The sequence below is a fragment of the Anarrhichthys ocellatus genome, unplaced genomic scaffold (genome assembly GCF_004355925.1).
Source record: "Anarrhichthys ocellatus isolate YVR2014 unplaced genomic scaffold, GSC_Weel_1.0 scaffold3, whole genome shotgun sequence".
In the NCBI taxonomy this organism is placed as follows: Eukaryota; Metazoa; Chordata; class Actinopteri; order Perciformes; family Anarhichadidae; genus Anarrhichthys; species Anarrhichthys ocellatus.
Window position 1 is genome coordinate 6,329,557 of NW_022280033.1, and position 26,301 is coordinate 6,355,857.

Here is a 26,301-nt window from a genome sequence, read left to right on the forward strand (position 1 = left end):
TGTGTGTGTGTGTGTGTGTGTGTGTGTGTGTGTGTGTGTGTGTGTGTAATCATCTCCCCCGTCTCCTCTTTCTCGCCTTTTTCTTGGTGTTCCGTTTGAACCGAATGTATTTCACCTCGGCTCTCCCGCTGGCCAAGTGACAGATTGCTCACAGCAGTGTGGTACAAACTTGGCACTAATCTCTCCAGATACTCTCATCCCGGAGCCTTGCAGTGGGTTGCATCTTGTGTGCATGCAGGCTTTTATTGCCATGGCAACACAAGAAATAAAGTACCTGGGCGACTGCACTGTAGCACCCCCTGGGGGCAGGCCATCATCCATGCACTTTGAACAGCCGAACGCAAACGAACAATGATTGGCTTAGTTTATAGCATCTAATATGGCTTTGTCACGAAAAGGCCATTTCAGTCTGGCAGACAGAGTCATTTCATAATATGATTGGTTTCTTTAATGTGCTGCATGTTTTGTTGCTTGTTTGCCTCTTTTTGAAATGACTGCAACATGTGAAAGTGTTTAAAAGAGGGGAAATTGTAAGTTTTGGGTATTGTGACTGTTAGGTGAAATAAGTGCCTTTCAAACACAAGAATAATAGCATGCCCATTTCTCCACTCACTGAGCTACTGCAAGAGTTATCAATCATCATTTCAATGCAGCCCTCTCTCTCTCTCTTTTTTTCCTGCTCATTAGAGTAACAGGGTAACTCTGAAGATGGACGTCTCTCACACAGAGCACTCTCACGTTATTGGCAAAGGTGGCAACAACATCAAGAGGGTGATGGAGGAGACGGGTTGCCACATCCATTTCCCAGACTCCAACAGGAACAACCAGGCAGAGAAAAGCAACCAGGTGTGTGGGGCTACTACATAGATGTATACAGTGCTCTACTGTTCTCACTGAGGCATGAGAGATAGATGGAGGGAGCAAATATTTTACTCTAATCTCTTGAACCACAACATCGCACGATTGATGTTTTAGTGTAACTATATTGCATTCGGCTTCCCGGAGTGTTTGTCACCCTTCCACGATTTACTTTCTTCTGTAGTAGCTCAAGTAGTGTTTTTTTTAATTTTTTTTATATCTGTGCATGCTGCCCTTCAGCCCATTCATTAACTGCCACAGGATCTCGGAGGCTGGTCAGGTTGCAGAGAGTTGGTTCAGCTGGCTGTTTAGATTGGCCAGCCCAGAGGAAGCCGGCGTGTTTTGGCTGGACCCGGTGTAGAGGAGCAGCAGGATCCGGTTGTAATTACCATTAAAATGTAGTGTGAGCAGTTCAGCAGAGCAGCCAGTAAATTAACTTGTCAGGTGCTCTGTCAATTTATTCTTAAAGGTCTACTTCACTGATTTCAACTAATCTCTGTGGATTTTGCATCGTAAGTTGTGCCTGCAGTGTGTGCAATAGACCATTGAACCTGCCAGTACTCTGTACCTCATAGACTGTTAAACTCCCTCCAGTTGTACCTCATAGACTGTTAAACTCCCTCCAGTCCTACTCTCATGATGCAAGTACACACTGATAAGTAGCAAGAGACTCCTTTTCAGTCCCAAGACCCCTTAAGCTGTCTCTTTTTCTGGTTTCAAAAGCTTACTGGCTGCAGCAGAGCAATTTTTCTTTTAGCTACAGAGCATATTGAAGTGCAGTGGTGTTGATGAGTAAATATAGATAACCAGGACAATCCATGCAGTGGCTTCGTACCTTCCCTTCTCACTGGAGCTGTTCAAGCACAACATGAGGCTTAACAATGGTTTTCATTTGGAGAAAAATGATTTGCTGCTCACGGCACTACCCAGCCGCTTGTGTGCATATGTATGTGTTTTGTTCATGTGGAAGTACTGGAGGCCAGAGATGAACCAGACTGACCGGCTTTATGTTTGATTAATCATTTTTAATATCACCTTTTTCTTATCTCTACAAGTGTGAGCAGTTGCCTTTGAAGGAGGGAAAATAATAAGAAAGAAATCTAATGAGATTATTTTTCACTTTTTAAAATATCGTAATTTAAAGAAATGGGTGTGCCCAGAACGAACAAGCCAAACACTGGCTCTAGACTAGAGAGAGCCATTCAAGGGTTTACGTTCTCTGAAAGCTATCGTACTTCTTCGACACGCTTGGAAATGGAGGGGTGAGCGGATGTTCTGTTGGATGCAATCTGCAACCTCACCGCTAGATGCCAATAAATCCTACATGCTGCTCCTTTTAATCTGTCCTCTCATCTTGGTGGTTGTGATAAAAATAAAAACAGTCACTTCAATTGTGGAGGCTGTTTTTTTTTAATCACAATGTTAGATTTATTGCAACTGTAATGACGTGGTTCAAGAATACAACACGTTAACTGGAAATATGCTACAAAAAGGGATTCGGTTTTAGTTTAGAGGAAGCCTTTAAACTTTAGCTGTTTTCATTGTTTCTTCTGGATTTTCCTTTCGACATTGAAATGAAGTGCAACTGTATGCAATGATCTGAGCCATTATATGTCTTGGAATGGGTTTGAACTGGCTAGCTGATTTACATATGTTACTTTTTATTGTGAACAACAGGTGTCCATCGCAGGGCAACCAGGAGGGGTGGAGGCAGCTCGGGTAAAAATAAGGGTAAGTAGGAATCCTTCATAGCCTGCTAGCCGTGGATGCTCCTGTTGTTTGTATTTACACTCTACCTACATTATTTCCTCTTCCCCCTTCTTTTGGCCACACTCCCCCGGCAAATTGTGGACTGCTGTTTCGGAGTGCCCGTCTCCTGCTCTTACATTGAACCACTCTATCTGTGCTCAATCATTAGCTAGCCTGACTAACCCCCTCTAGTCTTGCATAGCCAGACCCATCTCCACAGCGCTGTTTCAGTGCTAAAGAAAGGTCTGGCTGCACACATTGTCATTCTGGTATAAGGGGAAAACGCTCTGGCTTGTTTGAATTTCTTTAAACCAATCACAACCGTCTTGGGCGGCGCTAAGCACAAGATGCAGTGACCGTGCCCTTGTGAAATGGATAGTGCAGATAGCGGAGAAGAGTGTAGCGTGAGATACACAGCCAATGGCAGGCTAAACCACTGCTCTACATCCATCGCAGTCTGACATCCTGTTGTAGTTTACTTATTTGCTCCCAATTGCAATGCTCAAAACAGTTACTTCCTCCACAAGCAAAACATCAGACTCAAGGAAGCCAAGTTCTCTATCTAACCCTACCAATGGGAGCTCCAGGGTTGCAGTAGGAAATTGTGGACTCCAGGCACAGTTTCAGTGCTTCCTCTAAGCCACAAGCACCATTCCTAACCTAGACCACTTTCCTTGAACAATTTGTAGGCCCATCTCCAGCCCGTTTCCTAGCCTCTTCTTCAACCACAGTTTAAGTCTGACTGGAAAGCCCGACCTCCAGCCTCAGCTTTGCGGGCTTCGGACCTCTGTGCTCGTGTGAAGTGTTACATCCCTGAACTTTTGCTGCATTTCAACACCGCAGCAATTGTCTACAGCGAACACGTTCCTCCACTATGGACTGACCAAAAACTAACAAGTGAAGTGAAGTGTGTGTGATGGAGAGGGAGGCGGGAGAAGGTCATGCTGGACATATTTGTGCAGTGTGTATTGGCAAATGTCTGCATGTACGCATACACATACCTCTCCGTGCTTAGTGGTTATTTTCATAAGCAGCCAGCCGCAACCCAGATCACCTACTTGTTTTGCTATGGGTGAAAAAAAAAAAAAAGGATAATCAAACCTAACCGTAACAAGGTTCTAGAAAGAGGTTTAAAATATAAACTGTAGAGAACCACAGAGATTGTTCTGGCCTCCAAAGAACACACAGTCAGCAGATGACGAGGGAGGATCAAAAGACAGGTTTCCCTCTCTGTCAACTTGGCTTCTTCTGATCCTATGAGACCCAAAAAACCTTCTACGCAGTTCTATTCAACAGTCAATAGTCACGACTAGACAGCCCTTCCACACATAGTTTTAATTATGTTGGAGCCACATCACTGAACGTGGACGCAATTTCCTCAAATGCAGCAAGGAAAAGTAGCACATTTGAGAGATTTTCTTTTCATGTAATTGGTTTCCCTTTGTTCACTTTATCAGTACTGACAACTGCCGGAATACAAATTGTCAACATATTTCTTTACAAATAACAGATATGCACAGTAATTGCTCAACACATACATACTAACTTGTGACTTTAAGTGAAGGGATTCTTTGTAAATGTTAGCAATCACCTTATTAGCCAAAGTGCCATTATTTTCAAATAGGAGGTGTGTAATTATGCACCAGCTTTGCTTTAAAGGAATAGTTTGAACTTTTGGGATATACACTTGTTTACTGTCTTACTGAGAGTTAGATGAGAAGATTGATACCAATCTCATTTTTGTCCATTTAATATGAAGCCGGAGTAAGGAGATTCTGAGCTTAATTTAGCCTAGCTTAGCTTAGCTTTGCATAAAGACGAGACAGCTAGACTGGAATCTGTCTAAAGGTAAAAGAAAACTGCCAGCACCAGCAAAGCTGACTAATTGTCATGTTATATCTTGTTGATTTAATTTAGGAGTGTAAAAAGACAAGTTGTTGTTTTAATTTAAGCTAATTGTCTCCTGACTCCAGTTTCATATTGAACTGACCAACATAAGAGTGGTATCGATCCTCTCATACAACACTCTACAAGAAATTTTAAAACTTTCCCAAAATCTCAAACTATTCCTTTAAATCTGTTTATGAAAAGAGGAATGCGAGGGGGATATTTGGTATTGTCATGATATTAAAACACCACATTGTAAAATGCAGGAGGGTTTATTCCAGTTATTGACCCCCTACTGTTGAGGTCGCCAGTGCATAACAATATTGCTGTGTTTTTGGTTCTGGGTGGCCTTTCGACCACATCCTCCCCCTTCTCTCCTGGAACCAGAAGTGGCTGAGGTTGTGCCTTCTCCCTGAGATGCATTAGCAGTGAATGAAATGTCCCTTTAATGTACTACAGTGTAAGGTCTACTGTATTTCTGAGGCTCTCTTGGGTGGAGATTTGTTTGAGTCTGAAACAAGTCGGTTGTTGAGGTGATGGACTCTCGAGGGATTTCTTGGACTTTTCCGAGGTGGAGCTGACAGGCAGGTGATGAAAGGTCTGGCCAGATGCTGTACCTCGGAGATATTTTCATTTTTCTTCATCGCTCACCCTTATGTCAGGAGAACTGAGGCTTTTTAACAGTGCTTTCAGTTTGAATTCATGTGAAACTCATATCTGCCAGGTGGGACTTTTTTTTTCTTTCCTTTTTTTTTTTTTTTTTAATAAAGCTGAGGTCAGCTCCACCATAAAAATCAGTCTATTCTTCATTCAGCGCCTGACTCCTGCTGCTCTGTTTGTCCACTCTTGCGTTTCCCTCAGTGCTGACCTACATTTCTCAAGCCCTCTGAGAGCGAGTGCTGAAACGTGATATTCATGTAAGGCCAAGCGCATATGGGACTGATCAGGGAAGCATTTCTTTGGTCAGAGCAATTCATGCTGCTTGCCCTTCACTGGCAGCCAAAACCATAGTGGCACTCTGCCCAAGACTCAGTGTTTGGATAACACTGTGTGTGTGTATTCATTCTCGTCTTTGTGTGTGTATGGGTGTGTGCCTTCGTGATTTCTCTCCCATGCATGCATAAGTATGTGTATGCATGAAGCCTTCCTGTCTGCATCTCTTTTGTTTCAGTGACTGGTTGTGATACAAATGACAAGAGCTGACGTCTGTGGCTGCCCCTGTGGTTTGATTCAATGATTTGAAATGAATGTATGTGAATGAGCAGGCCATAGACTAGGGCTGCCCCTTCTTAGTCAACTAATCAGTTGTTTTGGTCTTAGTCGACTAAGATTTCTTTCTCGCTTTTTTCATGCTGGATGTCTCATTTCCAAGAAACGTATGAGCACATCTCTCGTAAACACAAGATTTAAAGTGGTGCTTTTGTGTGATTTGTAATCGACTGCAGCCATAATGTTTAAAACTGTAGCATACTTCAAGTAACAAAGGGTGCCTCTCTTATTGCTGGCACTGCTGACCTCATTTTGATGAACTTGTCTGGATTTATTTAAGCCGACAGGTGAAGTTTTGCCACCTTCTGCTCAACGGACTGTTATGTCTGTGTGTCAGTTCACATAATTCTACAGTGTGTAAAGAAATCACCCTTTTACTGTGTTTTTGTCCAAATGGCCTTCATCAATCTGAATGACAGCACAAGCCGCTATACAGTGCCTATTTATGATTTTGTTCAGGAATGTTTTATTTCCCCGTTTTTCTGGCAGCAGCATAATGATAAGCTATCCAACTTGTCATAACTGCAGTATTTCAGCATGGTGGGGGTTTTCTCTCTGTCATTTCACTTTCTGTTCCCTCCTCTCCCCTTCCGTCCCACCATATTGCAGGAGCTGCTCCCCCTTGTGCTGTCTTTCGAGCTTCCCGCCATCATGCAGTCTGACCCCAGCTCCCCCACTGTGCAGCACATCTCGCAGACCTACAGCCTCACAGTCTCCTTCAAGCCCCCGACTCGCCTCTACAGGGCTACCGGCGTGGTTCGCGGCTCTCAGAATAACGCCAACGCCGTCAAGGTGAGGAGGGTCTCTTCATTTTGAGGAGAATAATGGATCGTTGAGTGACTGATCAGTGCCCAAAATCCAAAGACGTTCCATTTACAAACGCATGAAATAGAGAAAAGCAGCAAATCATATTTTAGCAGCTGGAATCTGCAGGTTTGCTTGATAAGTGACTTAAACGATGAATTAATCAAGTCAAAATTGTCAGTTGACTAATTGTTTCAGTGCTAAATTAGGTTTCATATAAGCCAACAGCTTCAGTACTAATTGACCAACGGCAACAATATAAATTCTGTTGAGTTTGTATTTTCCCTTTTTTAAATTGGAGCGAAATTGCAAAGAGACCAAATCATAAAGTTTCAACTCCCCCCACATCCAGCGTGTGTCCTGTTACAGTTGCTTGAATAACTAACCAAACCCTGAACTCCTTGTCAGTCATTTCAGTGTAACAATATTTGAGTTAATACCCTCATTCTTCTCCACCCGTTTACATGGCGAGCCGCAGACCAAGAAAAGGTTTCCAGAGTTGCGCCACGTCAAGACCCACCGGCACTGTCAGCGTTCCTCACTTTTGTCGTTTTAAGTGCCTCATTACTTTCAGCACCACAGGGGCAGCAGAGTGCTGAGAGATATTTGGTCACTTGAACTGGACAGCTGCTGGTTAAGCTCTCCAGTAGGAGGGAGACTCTGGCAAGTCCACAAGCCTCTCTTGAGTTTTATTTCAAATAGTTTCTCACTGTGTTTCCACTCTGCAGCTTGTTTAGGCGTAAACATACTGTATATTTTATGTACGCACACAGATGCACTTCCTCAAATGGCATCTGAGTTGTGGCTAATCAAAGTCTGCCAAGGACTCCGTTCATCATCTCTGCCAAGTCATATCTACCAACTCACTTCTTTCCACTATAGAGCCTCTGTTAACAATATGGAGCTCTGTTCGGTTTGCCAGCGACTGCATTTGGCATATATTCATCCCTGCATTTATTTATTCATGTATGCTTGTGCACTTTTATTTGGATTTGCATGCTAGTGTGCATTTGTGCACCGTGTTGTGTGTACAGTTTATATGTGCACATGTATGTATGCATGCATGCATGCAGGAGCACGGCCCCTGAGTGTGGTAGGTCTGAGGGGTCAGTCGGGATTGGGAAGTATGCCAGATGAAGGCTAGAGGATTAGAGGAATATGTGTGCTATGTTATGTGGTGGTGTGAGACACTAGGAGCACCTTCGAGGATTGCCAAAACCGCTGTGGATTGTTGTATTATGCTGGCCGCAGTGTGTGGATTCTCGTTGCACACTGGAAATGACTTACTTTATTGGGCCATGTGATGGTTTGCAGAGCCGGAAAGGAATGAGGCTGTTCAACAGGCCGGCAGATGCAGTGGAAAATATAATAGTTTCCATTGATTATGAAGAAAAAAACTGGTGTTTTCTGTGGGAAATACGCAAAATGGCTCCACTGCTCCCCTCGTTAATGGATGATTGTGGTCTGGCTGTTGATCTAAATTAAATATTGTTCCAGCTTTTTTGTCACATCTTTATGAGATTCAATTTTTACTGTTTGATGTTTTTGCGAGAAGTCAGTAAATTGTCCATTATACTATTTTATTTTATTGTGGATAGATTTTTACACTCATGGGGCATCTTCTCCTACAATTATCATGTGTCCATTATAAGTTGGAAAACTTTTATTTTATATTTACCCTCACTATTATACTGTACACTGCTTAAACAAAAGTAATGTTGACATTTCTGTCCAAAAGATAAGTTGATTAATACATTAGGCAATTGACAAAAGATGTATCTACAGCAATGATACTAGATTAATGGTTTGAATTATTTATCTATCAAGCACAGATGAAAAACATCTGCTTGTTATCGCCTCTCAACTGTGTGGAGTTGCTGCTTTTCTCTGTTTTATATCATTACAAATTGAATATTTGGGGGTTTTGGACTGTTGGTTGAGCAATATAAGCAATTTTAAGACATAGACTAAACGATTTAACAAAAAAAAAAAAAACGAAACTCTGATAGCATGGTTGATATACTGAGTATATTTTGAGTTGTGAACAAAACAAGACATTTGAGAAGGTCATCTTGGACTTTGGGAAGCACTGATGACATTTTAGAGACCAAACAACTAATCATTTAACCATAAAAATAATCGACAGATTAATCTACAATGAAAATAGTGGTTAGTTGCAGCCCTATACCTTGATGACTTGGCATAGTTTCATAGAGTCTCTCACTGAATGTAGACTCTTATAAATTAAACGTGTATTTTTCTTTATATATTTATATAATTTGTCATATTACCTGTTGCATTACCTTCTCATCCTTGTGTCCACAGAGGGGCACAGCTCTGCTGTTGGAGCATTTGGCTGGTAGCCTGGCAAGCACCATCTCCGTCACCACACACCTGGACATCGCACCCCAGCACCACCTCTTTATGAAGGGCCGCAATGGCAGCAACATCAAGCACATCACCCAGCGAACGGGAGCCCAGATCCACTTCCCTGACCCCAACAGCCCCCAAAAGAAATCCACAGTCTACATTCAGGGCACCATTGAATCGGTCTGCCTGGCACGGCAGTACCTCATGGTGTGTACATTTGACATGCGCTGGTTGAAAATAAATACTTTTAACTGCTAAGCTTTGTTTTGGGGGTTAAGGGATGGCATTGGCAATAGATTCTTTACATATATAGATACCACAGGCTGTGTGGTAACTTTAATGGATGTCATTGTTTCACTAACATCATATGGGATGTTTGAATGATTTTGGGTTTTGAGATGGGGTTTAAGAAGTAAACCATGATTGCCTTTTGGGTTTTGTATAGCCTTGGGATAGATTTGCTTGGCTCTGCTCCTGCTGCTGAAACGTCCATTTATACAACAATCTGTAGCCGACTCAAGGTTAGCCTGCGTGACTGATAGCCACATACCTGCATGTGAGATGATAATGTGTGCGTACCCATTAGCATCCGCTTGGCTTGAGTCCTGACTGTATACAGATTATCCTTCTTGGTGTAAAGGTAATGATCTGGTTTGCGTATACAGTCGATTTTGGTGGATTTAAACATCAGCCCAGACTGTAATTCAGAGGTCAGCACATTACCGTCTTTTGGACCAGGAGGAAGCGCCTCACATTTAAATTTAAAAATGCTCTGTGGTCATTCTTGTCTTGTTGCCTGTAACCACTGAGGCTACCCTGATCTGAATTACTCAGGAACATAATCAGATGTTTGTTTCAAAAATGTGTAAAAGTGGTGGCTGTTTAATTACCGTTGGCTAAAGGCTTCTGCTGAGCTGGTGCATATGAGACATCTCGGCCCGTAAACGGCTTCAGCTCTCTGTTTGGAGATCCATAATGCGGGGCAGTAATTCTGCCAGAGCCTTCTTTGTCTGCGGTCTCCCATTTGGCCCCAAAGACATTTAGCAAATGCCAAAGTTGTTGCAGTGGCTAAACATGACTTTCTCTTGGTCTGGACGCACAAGAGGTAGCCTCTCGCTGTCTGTTTGCAGTGAGGCCATAAAAACAGTTGATTCATGTGTGGAGAAGCATAGAAAGCAGACGATGGGGAGAGGTGGTTGAGAAACAAGAGAAGGCGAAGAGGAGCAGAGCAGGACGTACAAGCAGAGGAGAGAGAGGAGTCGGTTGTGTACTGTGTGATTTGTCCTCTTCCAGCCAGACTGTAGATTACAGCTCCAATCTCAGGCCCTGTCGGAGCCAGCCAGGCCTCTATACTGTGCTGCTAATTACACCCACTCACAATAGGAGCGCTGTCCAGCACTCAGCCCAAAATATAGATGTCTGTGGTGCTTGTGGTGGAAATCATGCAAAACAGATTGCTCTTTGCGGAATTTCCCAAGCTCTGTGTGGGAGAAATCTAGCAGTGAATCTTGTATTCATTGGCATGCCTAACATGTTGGTCTACAAATAATATAGTATAAAGGGAAATTTACTACTGAAATAGCCTATAATATAGGAACATGGTTGTGTTACACTGTACTAGCCAGGCTCTGAGAGATATTAGTCTGCAGCTGACATGATAAAACAAGAGTATGTTGCTGATGTACTTTTTAATTTTGTGTTTGCTCCACAGGGCTGCTTGCCTCTGGTGTTAATGTTTGACATTAAAGAGGACATTGAGGTGGAGCCCCAGTGTATCACAGCACTAATGGAGCAGCTGGATGTCTTCATCAGTATCAAACCGAAGCCAAAACAACCCAGCAAGGTATGACACTAGGCTTACAATCACACAGCACCAAGAGTTTCAGTGGATTTCCAGCCATGGTAGCAGTAGGGCTCTAGGGATGGTGAGGTTGGACAATCACTTTGATAATAGACGGAAATAACAATTAAAAGATGGATTGCGGTTTACATTTCGAACAGACATTCATGCTGCCCTGAGGATGCATTTCATTAACATCCCCTCGACTTGTAATGTAGCATCCGTATCAGTTCGAAATTTGAATATGTCAAATATTTGTTTTTTCTTTAGGGACAATAATATTGCAACAATGCCACATACAACAGCATTTACAACCTAAGCTAGTTTAACATGCCTGTTTGTAGATGGGCTTTTAAAATGCATAAATACAAGAGATACCTGGAAAAACTAATGACCAATGCCCATCAACCTCTACTGTACTTTGTATGTAGTGCAAATTATTATACCAGCAATGATGTTAGCATGTAGCTCAAAGCCTCACAGAGGAGCTAGCATGGATGCAGACTTGGTCTTTAAGTTAAAACATCCTCTAATATAAGGTGGTTTCTTAATCAGATAAACAGTGTGTACAGGACCACATTTACTGAGCAAACCCCAAAACTGGGACCCTTAAGTGTACCGCATACATGTGCACATGTATGCGCTTATGCACACACAATATGCGTGCTATTGTACACTGTTATCTGGCCATCTTAATATCATCTTTTATGTCAGCATTGTGCAGAACTCAGCATTTTCTTTGCCAGGTATACTTCACGAAGGAATGAGCCTCCTGGAACTCTTCCGAGAAAACAGACTTTCTCTTCGGGCATGACAGCTAACCGTTAGCGTACTGATGGGTTCTGTCAAGTTCTTTAATAGTGAGTCTGAAAGAGCATGATAAACTGTGTAAGCGCTGAAAACAAGTATAACATTATTATTGTAGTGAAAACTGGAACAATTTGGGAGTGACTGTTGAAAACCGGAACATTTGAGTGTTTCACAGATGTTTGTAGGGATTTGGGAAACCCAGTTGGAAATGAGTACAATACCAGACAAATTTGGACATCAGGTCACTGTAGTGTATAAAATAAATGATTTGGATGCACTGCCCTATTTACATTTCGCACTTGGAACTGACATCTGTAATTGGTAGCATTAACATCTATTTTAAGGCATAATGTTATCGAACGATTAATGAAATTGCTCAGCTCTAACAAACCTTTAAACTTTAGAAGTAAACATATTCTAACTTTTCACCGTGAGAAAAACAAACTGCTGTCCCACTTGTTCATATGCTGTGCCAGGCAGAGAGAGAGAAAAGGACTACCAACAAACAAATAAGCCACTGTTCCATTGGAGAATTACTCTCCGTCAAATGTCACAGCATGACATTAAAGTCAATTATAGATCTCCATGTCACATTTCATTGCTATTTGATGAAATTTAAAAGGAAAAACTGGGAAGAGAACACTGAGAAGAGTTCTGGCATAAATCTACGTCAGTCACCGTGGGGAATCACAGCCTGCTGTGCATGTTTCACCTGATGGACTCAATCTGTCTATTATGCCGCTCAGCTATTCCATCTAAAAAATAACTGCCTTGTATTCTTAGTAAATTGGAGGTACGCTTATTCTCTTGTTAAATTGAATTGAATTAGTGAAATACGTTGATCATTTCCATATTATATTGTGATTTACAAACTCTTACAGCGACTGTGGTGCGCCTGTTTTATATCCAACGCCAAGCTCTGATGTTACTCATGGTCTACTGTTTTTCTGCTGTTTTTTTGTACTATTCCCAATCATATTTCAACACTTGGCCCGGTCCTGCCTGTCTCTTCGAGGTGCCCACGTCCCATCCCGAGCCAGGGCTCGGTGCCCAAACCCGACAGGCCTGTGGGGACTGATGTTGAGGTGCCAGTGTAAACACTGCCCCAGCCCAGATCCTCTTAAGAACCCTTCACTTAAACATTTTAACGAGGTGACAGCTGTAATCCAAAAAGGCCCGTCCAAATGCATGTCGTAGTCTCGGTGCTCCCGGCACTTTGGCAGACCGATAAAAGAGTGCGTGTGTATGTCGGAGAGACTGATCATGATTGGAATCTATTTTTCAAAAGCTCAACTCTGGCAAAACGCAAAGAGCCAGGACATGATTTGTGCTCACTTACTGTTTTTATTTCATGTTTATTAAGGGCAGCGTTTCTGGTGATGTGGGAAATGTAGAAGTCATTTCTCTAATTGATTTAAAATATTTCCTGTTTATAATTCTCTGTTGTTGATTTAGTGCCTCGTAGTGTAATAGTTATTGAGTTACAGGCATTGCCTCATATTGTCTTCAATGCTATCAATGAGCGAGATAGTGTATGTTATGTAATTGATAAAAAAATGCTTGTCTCCATCTCTCTCCCACACTGCCTAAATGTTTATCCTTCCAATCTATCCTAATTCCCTCTTCCTTCCTCCCCTTTATGTTTGTCTCCCCCTCATCCTCCCTTTCACTCCCCATCTCTGGTGCCAACATTCCCTATCCCTCGCCTCCTCCTCTGCCTTTCCTCTTCTGTCTCTCTCTCACGCCTTTCCCCTCCCGTCTCTTTTGCCTCTCTCCTTCCCATTTTCCTCTTACCTCCTTGTCCACCCCACCTGTCTTTCCTTTACTCCATCACCTCTCAGTCCGTGATAGTCAAGAGCGTGGAGAGGAATGCAGTGAACATGTACGAAGCCCGGAAATTCCTCTTGGGTCTGGAGAGCAACGGGGTGTCGTCCTCCTCGCCCTCTGTGGCGTTGAATCCCGCCACCAACATCTCGTCCCCGTCCCTCATCTGCCCCGTTGGCCTGGACATCCTGGCCTCAGCTGGCCTGGGGCTGAGCAATCTGGGTATGACACTGTCCAACTTGTTAAGCATGTACAAACTTTTTCCACGTTGCGGGGGGAAAGACAAACTGGTGTGGAAAGATAAGTAGTGACCCTCTTCTTCCTTGCAGCAAATACATTGAAGATGAAATGTCTTTGCAGAGGAGCTAATGCCCTCATACATCAACATCATTCGCATCTGTACCAGTCGCACACGGAGAGAATTCTCCCCTAGCAACACATCCATGGAAGCTATCTCTCAGCCAGATCTCCTCAAAGCCTGTTTTCACCTGATTAACTGAATCCCTGAGTGCAAGTGATTTTTTTCTAAATCAGATACAAAGATCTCCTCAGCATCCACATAAATCACAGCCAGTGAGTCATGGCAGCATCATCTGTATGCGCTTTACAGGAGGAGTTGTTTTTCCGCAGGACTGACCTCACCGTGATGGTATGACTATCATTCCAAGAAATGAGTCCCGCATGTACAAATCTCAGCCAACCATCAGAAAATAACATCAATTTCAAATTTAGTTGTGCCACTTTGAATGAGTTGTGAGTTTATGAATCATAGGATGATGAACGGTTATAACTGGCGTAGGAGTTTTTGTCTGCAGTGCTGACCTCAACATTAAGGCACGGAGTTCAGCCTGAAAGAGGGTTTTTTTGTTTCCAAGGGTGACTTTTAAATGGATTTTAGTACGATTTTGTTGTTGTTTTGAGTTGTATTATAGGATTAATATCTAACTCCAGTTATGTTTTTTTGCTGTCATATGATTATATTGGACTTTGAGAACAGGGAAATGAGGACATGAGTAATGCATCAGTGGATATAGGAAAAGCAGATAGTGGAATAAGCTGACAGGAAGCAGCTCATGGCTGTAAGCACACGCCAGCAATAGATTTGTTTTGTTTGGTGCATCTTTATCATCAAACGCTGACCCCAGCACATCTACATTATATTACTTTGAAAATTCCCTCGCATGTTTGAGAGAAGAGTATTATGACAATAGTTTAATAATATCCATAATATGTTTATTTAATATCTGCGACCATGGGGTTATAAGGAGCATGTGAGTTGTTGTTTTTTTTTACCTTTTTGTCTGATTTTGATTAGATAACTTTTCAAATTGCATTTTATTTTATGTCCTTCTGTTCCCAGAAAAAAAATGGTCACACCAAAAAACAATGTGCCATAAAGTTCCGGTGCAGTAGAAACTTTCTCGCTGTCTCGTTTTAAACCCAGGGCCCGGGGATGAAGCTGTGGACGGCCACATCCTGGCATTTAGTAATTGCTACATGCTTCTCTTCCTCAGATTACAGACCAGTCTGCCAGAAGAAGACTGGGCCTTATTCCTGGAGCCAAACTAGCCCCTTGTTAAAGCCACAGACCTGCTTCTTTCTGTTTTCATACACTGCGTTTGGTTTAAGACGCCAAGCACCACATTGTTGGTGCTCTCAATAACATGGGTTTATTGGGTATGAGGACATACGAGATATGTACTTTAGCATCCATGACCTTGTAGAAATTTAAGAAATTCTTCCTCTTGTTTGCTGTCTGGTTGATGACAGTTTGAGGGAATACCAGTTGAATAGCTGGGAGACCAAGATTATTTTTTTGAAGGCCGTAGTGCAACGTGTGATTAGCTTGAGAAATGTCTCGGTGCTTTGACAGGACCACCGCTGATCTATTCATCTCCTGTTCCTTCCTTTCTGTTCTGCTCAGGTTTCCTGGGAGCGACGGCGGCCCACTGCCTCTCCAACTCTGCTGCACCAAACGCTGTCCTCAACAGCTTAAATTCCTCCATGAGCCCTCTGCAGACCCCGAGCCCTAGCACCCCCACACCCACCGCGTCCCTCTGGCCCAGCTCACTCACCAGCACCCAAGGTTTGTTTATTGGCCAATGTATTTTTTTGTACTGGCATGTGGTTCTCTAATATCCCAGTCAACATATGCATGTTTCAAGAAAAGAAAAAGCCTTCATAATAATAATTTTTGCCCATGTGCTTGAATACATCTTACTTGAAGTACCGGACTGAGGGGTGACTTCACACAGAAGGGATTCCGGCCGCTGATTGCACCAACAGTTGCGCATCATTTGCAACGATTCACAAACGATATTGCGCTAATGATATTTCAGTTAAACTGAGGCTATAAAGTTTTATAGATGAGTGCAATTTCTGCATCTGATTGCAATTATCCATGTGGCAAAGTAAAAATTATTATTGTTGCGATGAGGCTCATTTGCTGAGAAAGTGGCCGATTTTGAGCCAAATCTATATCACCTCATTTAAATATGTGCAAATGGCACAGGAGCATTTAGACACTATTTGCTTGGCAGTGCACTTAGGAGTGAATTTTACCCTTTGTGTAATTCTGAAAGCACCCCCAGTCTTATTTGCACAGGTTTAGCGGCTGCAAAAGGTGCTTAATCCTTTTGTTTATTCGCCCCGAGTGTTTTATATTCTACGGTTTTGTATAAATAGGTAGATGGATTGACAAATAGACAGAAACCTACAGATCTCAAGGAAAGTTGTACACGTATCCCTTATGAGCTACTAAAAGTTTAAAATTGTTAATGCTACGTTCTTCACCACTTATGTTTTCAGGCTTCTCATCTCAGCTGATGCTGCACCCCGCCGCCCAGGCCACATTGAGTAGCATCCTGCTGTCAAGTGTTCAGGGTTACACACAGAGTACACCGTCCCCTCCGCCTGGCCTCGCTCCCATAGATAAACAGCCCAACGGGGTCCCTGACTGCAACAAGGGCCCCTGCACTCTCAATGGACATGTCAAGGTTGGCCCAGTAATACACTATGTGCTGCATTATTTTGAGTTCACTTTGACTTTTCTGTTTATTAAATGAGTCTTTTATGTATGTGTGCATGTATATAGCATCCTGGCTCAGTCTATGGGAGGATGGGGACTGCATCACTTGCAGAAACGGTTTTGAGCCCAGCCCCATGTGACTCGGTCCAGGAGGCCGGTGGTCACAATCCTTCAGAACCGCTGTCCAGCAAGTCCAGCCCAGATGAAGGTATTCCTCTTATGGAGAGAAACACAACCAGCCTACAACTATATGTGGCATTTTCCCATGTCTAAACTACAGTAATTGCTCTGAGTTTTAACAAACTCTTACTTATAACAAAAAGCAACTTGATTTGTTTCAGATCATTTTCAGAAAAAAAGGAGTGTCCTGAGAGCAAATCATACTTATTCTGCCCACAGAGTGGTAAAGGATTTTGGATAATTTGCCCATGTGGCAAAGGGCCACGTGCAGCCTGAAATGTATCCCCGTGACACCAAGAAACACATAAAACATGTCAGTGTATGCAAACGTCCAGTGTAGTTTACACACAACCCCGCCCGCATCTGTTTTGAGTGTTTTCACAGACTATATTAGGCCCTAAATAATGCAGAGTCTCATGAACGCACATGCACTTTTTAGTTTAACTGCTAATTACCACCCATCCAAAATATCAAGCCTATCTTGTTCCATTCTACTTTAAACCCTTTTCTTTGGACAATTATTATTAGTCAATGTTCTTTTATAAAATATTACTTTCAACTCTCATAAGAAGTTTGTTAGTCTACTTATATTGGGAGTCTTGCCCTCTTGTGGGTCAGTTATGGTAATGACGAACTTAAAGTCTTTTATGTGTGATATTTTTTTTTATCTTGGATAGGCACATTTTTTTGAGCAGTCAACGTTTTCAACTCTGCTGAACCTTGCAGACTTAACATAAATGTCCAATTTAAGCTTTTCCACTTGGAATTTATGTAACCCTTAAACCCACTTTGAGAAAAATGCCTTGAATGAACTTATTTCTATTTCTCTGTACTGTCCTCCTAACCTCACACTCCCTCTGACTACGTTTATTGAGTTGGAACGGAGACAGATTAACTGCTAGTCTCCTCGTGGTTCAGAAAGGCCCTCGTTTCCTCCGTGTCTTACGCTCGCGGTTTTCCCCTCAAACTTTCACTCTCACGCGTCTCGTTTTTCCCCTGCTGTTTTCTGAGCTGGTCCTCCCCCAATCCGGTGCGTCCCGGTAAGGTTTCCGCTCCCTCCCTTACCTCCTCCTGTGTCCCAGAATGTGTTTGGACTGGCTCGCCCAGCTCGACTCTACTCTGTGGAATGAGAGTGTGCAGGGGGATTGTTCAAACATTAAACCCCAGAGAGATTCATTAGATTGACTGACATCATATTATTTTTACGCTATACAGCACACCATGTGCATTCAGCATAAACTCACACACACACATCCTGTTACACAGAGCTGGTTCCTGTCAAGCTGAAAGTAGAGTAGCTGGAGGGAAAGCCACTGTAATTACAGCTGCTGTGTTTTTAATTAATCCAGGATCCAACTGAGACTTGTCACACTTAAACACATGCATACATATGTCCACCAAGTTACACTTATTTTACACTGAGTGACCAGGCACTGCATGACATACATTGAAAAATGACATGAAACATGAAGTGTTGCAGCAGTGGTTGTCATGATATTGTGCATTTTCTATATAGAAGACAGAGGACTGCTGTAAACTCTGAGTTTCCACATATGGACCGATTTAACTAGAAAGTAAATTAAAAAAGATAATCAAATTTATGTTTTTTATATGGTTCCTTCAGGTTCTGACACGTTTGTGGAAGTGGGCATGCCCAGGAGCCCCTCGCACTCAGCCAATGGAAGTGAGCTGAAACAGATGCTGGCTTCATGTAAGACGTCATCAGGGAAGCGACAGGCTTTGGAGCTACTGCAGGGCACCAAGAACTCCCATCTACAGTATGTCTGAATCTACAGCTCGTGTTGCTACTGTTTAGTATGTCATAGCAAACATATTTTATTTTTAAAAGCCTGACAAAAATAGATTTTTAACACACAAAGTGAAGGAGATGGTTATTTTGTCCCATATTGACTGTGTTACACACACTTACTCTGGACAGCATGGATATTAGAATAAGCAACTGTATCTTAATAATGAAAAGGAGTATGAGCTGGGAACGTGAACAGCCTTCGTGATAATGTGAGGAGGCGATGAGATTAAGGACTAGAATTTCTTTCCACTCATGATAGTGACATTTCTGTGTAATCCCAACAGCTCTGACTGTCTTCTCTCGGACGCTGAGTCCAGCTCGTCAGACAGCCCCGTGGCCGATAAGAGGGCGCCCGGCAGCGAGCGGGCGGCTGAGAGGGCAGCGCAGCAGAACGAGAGGGAGCGAATCAGACTGGTACCACAAAGCTCCTTCGCCAACATACAGGTACACACACACCCACACAGAAAAAAATACACAGTTTTGGGGGTATTCTTAAATTATAAAGGAATAAAACGGTCTTCTGTCTTTTCAGGCATTTGACTATGAACAGAAGAAGCTGTTGGCAACCAAAGGTAAGTTGTTATTTTTGTCTGATCAAATCATTTGATGTCATTAGTGCCTTGCTTGAATACAGACTGCCACATAATCTAAAGGTCACAATAGTTATGTGTTCCCTGAAAAACGTCGTCCTTGCAAATGTGTATCCCTGTGGATGGAAATTCATAATCTTAAACTACATTGATTCTTTTTTGGATCCATAATTGTTCAAACGCACAAAACTCCATCTTAAAATGTAGTTAAGAATACAAGGCTTGCAACGATACCAACAATGTGAAATATGTGTGATAATAAAAAATACTGTAAAATTCAATTTTTATGCTCCTTAGGTGCTTAATTAAACAAGTAGATGTTTTACAACCAGTGAGAAAAACATCAAACTTTAAATCTGTTTAATGGGAGCATGGACAACATTTAACAGATAAAATAAATACACAGACAAGATTTTAGATGTTTACAAGAATTATAATTTTGCGTTTATCTCTGTAAAAGTGTATCACTGTACGTCTGTATTCACACAGCTATGTTAAAGAAGCCCGTGGTGACTGAGGTGCGGACTCCTACCAACACCTGGAGTGGTCTGGGCTTCTCAAAGTCCATGCCAGCTGAGACCATCAAGGAGCTGCGGAGAGCCAATCACGTTTCATACAAGCCCAGCATGAGCACCACCTACGAGGTCCAACATACAGTGGCCATTGTTGTCGTCTTGGATAATTAACTTTACTGTCTTTACGTGTTTATTATAGAAGATTTTTTTTGTCTCACCATGTACATTGTAGGTAGATGTTTCTGTTCCTTATATCCAGATGCTGTGTCCGAACTGTTTGTTAAATGTTTGGATTGTCTTTGTTTCTTTGCTTTCTGTCTCAGGACTCCCCGCTGTCCCTGTCTCGATCCAACAGCAGAGAAGTCATCGGCAACGGCAGTGACTCTGACAACTGGCGAGACAGGAACGGCATCGGTAACGGCCTGCCGATTCACGCCGAGTTCCCCTCCGTTGTCGGCAGCCCAAAGAGGAAGCAGAACAAATCTGGTCAGTTAGGCATGTTTTTGTCAAACGAGGACAAACCGAGCACTGATACATTTAAAGCATTGCATTGGCAAACTATGCAAGGACAACTTGTTAGAGAGATGCTCCTCTGCAAAGAGTAACACAATATGTAATTACTTTTTTGGGGTTGATGGTGAAATATATGTATTTTTTTACAGTTCAGAGATGGCACTTTAGCTGACTTTACCTGTGTCTGCCTCTTAAACCAACCTCCTAAACAGGAGCTGTATTAGTCTCATCAAACTCAATTTGTAGCACATTGTTTTCTGACTTTGTCTACATTTGTTGACTAATTAAAAATGGTGTGATGACTTTATTTTAAATATTCTTCATCTCTTTCTGTGACGTAACGTCTGTGATAGCTGAAATGTGAATGAATTATTGCTGCTTTTTTGCTTTCTTCAAAATTATCATTGTGTTTGTTTGTTTGTTTTTTTCAACCCTATGATGGACAGCTGCAGAGCATTACCTCAGCAGCAGCAACTACATGGACTGCATCTCCTCGATAACCGGCAGCAACGGCTGCAGTCTGAACTCGTCTCTGAAAGGCTCAGACCTGCCTGAGCTGTTCAGCACGCTGGGCTTAGGGAAGTACACGGACGTCTTCCAACAACAAGAGGTAGCGCACACTGTGACCACTCTTCTCCTAGTTATGATTTTAACCAGTGTTTGGAAGGCCGAATGGGGGACAATATTAACACTTGTAGAAGTTGCTGAATTGTGGTAATAGTGGCGTTAAATGGACTTGTTGCTGCTTCCAGATTGACCTCCAGACATTCCTGACTCTAACGGACCAGGACCTGAAGGAACTGGGCATCACCACCTTTGGAGCGCGCAGGAAAATGCTGCTTGCCATCTCAGGTACAAATGAAGAAGAGCATGTGTTTTTCACGTTTTGTCTTTCATGTCCTTCCTCGTCCCGGTCTTTCTCTGCAATCAACTGTCTGGCAAAACTGACATTGACCGATAAGACGAAACAATAACCATAGAGAAGCTACAGTAAAGATATCCCTGCAAACGACCACCTCAGTCTCAAGTTGGTTCTTTGCTGTGCTGATAATCCCTGATACCAGCTGGAGCCTCGTCCTGACAGCTCCCGCTGAAGGCAGTTCACACAAATTGGCTTATGTGTTTCATTAATGTTTCCTCTTTTGTCTGTTGCTGCCACAAGCCTGAGTGGAGCCCAGCTGTGCAGAGGGCAAAGAGTGAACTCCAACTGACAAGAGGTCATCAACACTGCCAACCACTGGCTTTGAAAGCTATAGGTGGCCCTTATTATTGGCAGAGTAGTAGAGAAGTACAAGAGAGTGAAGTTGCAACTAATTCTTTCTTGAACATGAACATGAAAACATGTTCCAGTAATATGCACCGGCAGGAGTAAATGGGATTAAGGCACATTCTTCTCATATGACTGTGTTGGTTTTTCTCCAGTTGCTCCAGCTGCCTCCCTGATGCTGATGTAGCATCTGTCATGTTTTTTGCACTGGATGTAATGTGAATGTCGCACTTCATTACCGATGGTCATTTTTGGGATATTGTAATAGCTGGAGCTGTTAGGCTGCATATGTTAATCACGCTCATGTTGGGATCATGAGCTTCCTGTCATGGATATTCAGTGAAAGTTCAGAAACCTCAGACCAGAGACGGGGTTGACGGTAAGAGCAACAAGGGGAAATGGCGAGGCCAGTGCTGATTTTTAAGAAAGCGGAGCGATCCAAGGCCGGAATTGGTTTTATTGCCCGACGCCTCAGCCAAGCGAAGGTCAACTTTCATCTCCACTGACGGACTCTAGGGCTCCAAACCAGGAACATGCTCGTCTCTGTCTGTCTCTCTGTCTTTCTTTCTGTATTTTTGCTTCTCATTATAAAGAGATAGAATGTGAGGCTAGGTAATCCAGGTTCAGACTTCCTGCCGGTCTGCCAGTAAAAAGAGCTGCTGGAGCGAGCTGCCTGTCTCCAGTAATCAAACCGAAGGTTTATGCTGGCAGCGACAGAACGTGGTTATCATATGAATAAATCAGAGACGCCATGACGTGACATTTTTATGAAAGCATTTTGTCCAAGCTGCTGTGTAAAAACCCAGATGGGTACAAAGAGGGCTTTTGTTGATCTGAGCAAACCTGTAGTTATCTGAATCCAATTTGCTCAATGGAGGCTAAATAGAAACATTATGGGGAGACACCCAACGTGCATAGAGTAGAAGATTTAACTTATAAATATCACCATGAAAGATCCCCAGTTTATTAATTACATCAAGACAATTGCTTTTTGTATTTGTATTGAAAGTTTGGTGTACATTAGTGCTACTGAAGTGGATATTTCTGGCTCAGTCTGAGAAAAACTAATTTTGAGGAAACGTCCTTTAAAGAAATGTACTGTAAATTCCATACATTTTACTCTTATTTTGACTTAACAGGTAAATAGAGTAGAACATTTTATAGATATCACCATGACACTTGCCAAGTTGATTACTTAGATTATAACAATTATTTTTTGTATTACGGGTTTTCTGAAATATGTTTAAATATGCAAATTAGGCATTATCTAATGCTAACTTTTGATGAATTTAGGATAAATCTGCAGACCCAAATTGACAAAGTAGTTAAATAAACAGTTAAATGTGTATTTTGTATGTTTTTTATTCACTAGTCTGACAGACAACATGTTATGGAAGCAAAATAACCCAAAATCTACAAATGAGCAGCGCATGGAAAACAATGTTTTTGCCTGTGGTGTCCACTTTCTCTTTTGTTGTCTGCATTTCTTTACTGAGATTTACTACGCCTCCCAAAAGCAACACTAGAATTAGTTGAGTCACCTTTGCTTCTGTTGATGTTCTGTGGTGCTTTTTGTTTCAACACAGAACTAAACAAGAACCAGAGGAAACTATTTGAGCCACCCATCAGGTCCTCTTTCCTGGAAGGGGGAGCTAGCGGCCGCCTCTCCCGTCAGTTTCACGCAGACATAGCCAGCGTAAGTGGGCGATGGTAGGTGCCTCCAGACCTCCGGGCCATCCTAGAACCGTCCATGATGGAGACCAGCCTCCAGTGTCATTCTGTGACTCAGCAGCCCTGGTTTAAGCTGAATGAAGACTGTTCAAATGTTGTTGTTGCCATATAGTATATATATTAAAAAAGCCATTGTTTTACCTGAAGTGCCAACAAGAAAGAAGGGATTTCTCCGAAACATGAGGTTCAGTGTTCACTCCTCATAGAGCCATTGAGTCTATCTGGAGCATTTATATATGAAGGTTTGTTGTTATGGTTCTGATGAAGGGTACTGTCCAGTATTTCTGTCCAATTTTCATTCAAGGGAACAGGCAGAATGATTAATACAATCATTTTACACATTGATACGACCTGCATTTGTATTATGCTGTTGTATCAGACATGCACTTTAATATTACTAGACTTTTGCCTGTGACAGCCTAATTCATTAGATTAGAATAACTATGCTTTTTTTTTTTTTATATATATATATATATTGACTAAAAGCACAGATGCATTTTGTACCAAACCAAATGTAAGCACTTACCAGTGAGTTTAGGGCGCCACCAAATGAAGTGCAAAATGTGTCAGCGCGTCAAAGTGGTGACTTAATCAACTTTAAGATATACCAAAGGAGAGTATCCATGTGGCCTTTGACCTTAGGCTACCTGAAGTGTTTTGATTGGTGGACATTCCTCCGAGGTCAGTGTTTGTGTCCAACCGTAGTCTGTTTGTATGTGTTTACTAGACAAAAAAAAAAAAATCGAATATTTTGTACTCACTATGCATTATGATTTTATTTTTATTTTTTATTACCATTTTAGGGGAATGGGTGGGATGTGTAACGGTAATCAGTTTACATTTGTATTTTTTTATACATTCATGAATGAGTTTCTATGATTTTTGTAATTAGATTATTAGTATATTTTACTTTTTTCCCTGCCTTTTAATCTGTGGAGCCGTAATGTGGCTGTGCCATGAGACAGTAGCAGAGACGTGAGGCAGTTAGGCAAAGCTTTAAAGGCCTCTCTCTGATTGTGTCAACAGGCATTTTTCTATGGTTCTCCTTCCCTGTTTGTTTATAGTACATGCTCCTTTGTCTCATCTGTTATTTGTCAGTGTTGACCTCCCCGTGGCCCCTTCTGTGTGCCGAAAATCTCACAAAGTAGTACTCCTTGTATCCAGACCTCGAGTTGCTCTGATAGGACTGTGCGCCCTTTTTTGTCTTCCTATTAACTGGCCGCTCCATTTAGAGCAAGCAAGGATCTAACTGAGCAATGGCCATGCCTTCCTGTAGCGAAAAGTGCCAATGTACATAGCTAGTTTTTCAACAGGGAGATATTTCGCTAAGAACACAAATATTTTTGGTCTGACCTTACTCTCCAGTAGGGAGGTGCAACACACAAAGAACCAGTATATTCACAGCCAAATTGGTCTCTGATGAGAATATCTTCAAGAGATAAAAAAAAAAATGAATAAACCAAAGTCATCAGAAGGACTGTGAGATTTAAGATGAAAACAAATAGAAATCTGGAATTTTCTGGTATCAGTCGTGCAATCTAATATCCAGGAAACCTGGTTAAGCAGAGTTTAATGAAGTAACGGGATTATGCATGCAGCAGCAGTGTATATCATCAAAGCTTGCGTTTGTTCTGGACTCCTGTATTATGTTCGGTCGTGTGTTTTGGAAAAGGAAAACATCCTTTTCAAACGGTTCATTAACTTCGGATATCTCAAATGTTATTTTGCGTGATATTCTTAAGATTTATCTGAGGATTTAGCCTCCAAACCGATGAATCTTCCAAAGTTTAGAGCACTTTGTATCAAGTGCAACTAAGTGCCTCTTTGTAATTTTGTTTTCTTTCTTTGCAGTACTAAGGATATATATAAGACTGACACAATTCTTATCTTGGTCTAAATGAGAGTACAGTGTATATAATCTATTAGGTATGTAGAGGATGCTTTTGGGAAATTGTCACGGTCCAGTGCATGAACAGTTCCCTCGCCAAATTTTACTACGAAAGCAAGTAACAGCAGTCCTCACATGGTCGCACACAGAGAGAAGTCAATAATTTGTCACTTCTCTTCGATTCGCAATGATTCCCTTTAAGGTGATTTGTTGTTTATCATGTTCACATTTAACCACTTTCCAACCTCCCTCGCATCTGATTTGAGCCATTCTCAATGTGGTTGTCGAGTAAATAACACTATACTAAATTATAATCTGACACGGTGGCCGACGCCAACCAGCTAATTGTTTTTTATCCCCTTGGAAGTCTTGAGGAAAGACACGAAGAGGGAGAACACTCATCTAGAAAGGGATTCTTTATCCCGAGAGGAAACCCGGGGCCGGGTCGCCCTCGCTCATCATGGTACTACATTGAAACTGTTGAGCACTGATTCTCCCAGTGCTGTGACTCATGTTCCTGCCTTGCAGACATTTGTTTTCATCCCTTACCTTGTTCGGATGCGTTTGCTCGGAGGGCAGTAGAGGTTCTTGTCTTATCAAGTGAATGTTTAAATAATATTGATGCATGTTATTGCAGATTTATTACGGATCAGTGAAGGGACTCAAGTCAAAACGTTTACTGCCAGCTTGTCCAGTCTTTTGCCCTCTGATAGAGTAGATTCACAATTATGTCTTTAATTTGTTTGTATTAGTAACATTGTTGTTCCCAAAGGGATTTTTTTTGAAGGAGTCTTTGTACTGCAATCAAATGGTACATTTATAATAAATGTAAACCACTAAGGATAATGCATAACTTTTGTACAACTTTTTCATCTTATGCAACCATTGTTTTTGTGTGAGAAAGGTACAACTCTGCACAAAGTTCCAGAGAAGAATTTGTGTATAAACATCGCCATGTGGCCAAAGCTCTGTTCAATGTGGCATCTGTTGATGCTATTGTTCTTCTAATTGTATTGTAGTACAGATATAAACAGGACATTTTGGAGGAACTGTCAAGCAGGCAAAAAAATGTTTGTTCAAATATTATGATGGTAATAAATTTATGCAAACAAAGTCCCTTTTTTTTCTTCTTTTTTTCTGCATAACACAAGGATGTACAGATGTAATCGTCTTTAAGGCAGGAGGATGATGGTAGCTCTAAGCCATCAGGAAATCCAGGCTTTCGGCATCCGTAAGATGCTGTAACCTTCCGACTCCCAGAATCTTCCCTAAGAGCAGATAAGCACAGAAAGTATTAAAATCGCTTCCGCCAGAGTTTTAATATATATATTATACATATACAATATTATAATATATATATTATACATA

General features: G+C 41.9%; 1 protein-coding gene across 1 annotated transcript in view; it reads left to right on the top strand.

Moving 5' to 3' along the window:
• Positions 1 to 26,185, top strand: part of bicc1a (BicC family RNA binding protein 1a) — a 54,246-nt gene extending 28,061 nt beyond the window's left edge. Inside the window, exons 5-21 of the mRNA XM_031873864.1 lie at positions 688 to 846; positions 2,536 to 2,589; positions 6,373 to 6,555; positions 8,893 to 9,144; positions 10,649 to 10,780; positions 13,429 to 13,633; positions 15,336 to 15,497; positions 16,220 to 16,407; positions 16,506 to 16,647; positions 18,244 to 18,397; positions 18,714 to 18,873; positions 18,962 to 19,001; positions 19,509 to 19,663; positions 19,858 to 20,020; positions 20,494 to 20,657; positions 20,800 to 20,899; positions 22,901 to 26,185. Of these exons, the coding sequence (XP_031729724.1) occupies positions 688 to 846; positions 2,536 to 2,589; positions 6,373 to 6,555; positions 8,893 to 9,144; positions 10,649 to 10,780; positions 13,429 to 13,633; positions 15,336 to 15,497; positions 16,220 to 16,407; positions 16,506 to 16,647; positions 18,244 to 18,397; positions 18,714 to 18,873; positions 18,962 to 19,001; positions 19,509 to 19,663; positions 19,858 to 20,020; positions 20,494 to 20,657; positions 20,800 to 20,899; positions 22,901 to 23,028 (2,541 nt within the window). The 3' untranslated portion in view covers positions 23,029 to 26,185. The remainder of the gene's footprint in view (positions 1 to 687; positions 847 to 2,535; positions 2,590 to 6,372; positions 6,556 to 8,892; positions 9,145 to 10,648; positions 10,781 to 13,428; positions 13,634 to 15,335; positions 15,498 to 16,219; positions 16,408 to 16,505; positions 16,648 to 18,243; positions 18,398 to 18,713; positions 18,874 to 18,961; positions 19,002 to 19,508; positions 19,664 to 19,857; positions 20,021 to 20,493; positions 20,658 to 20,799; positions 20,900 to 22,900) is intronic.
• Positions 26,186 to 26,301: the final 116 nt, after the last annotated feature.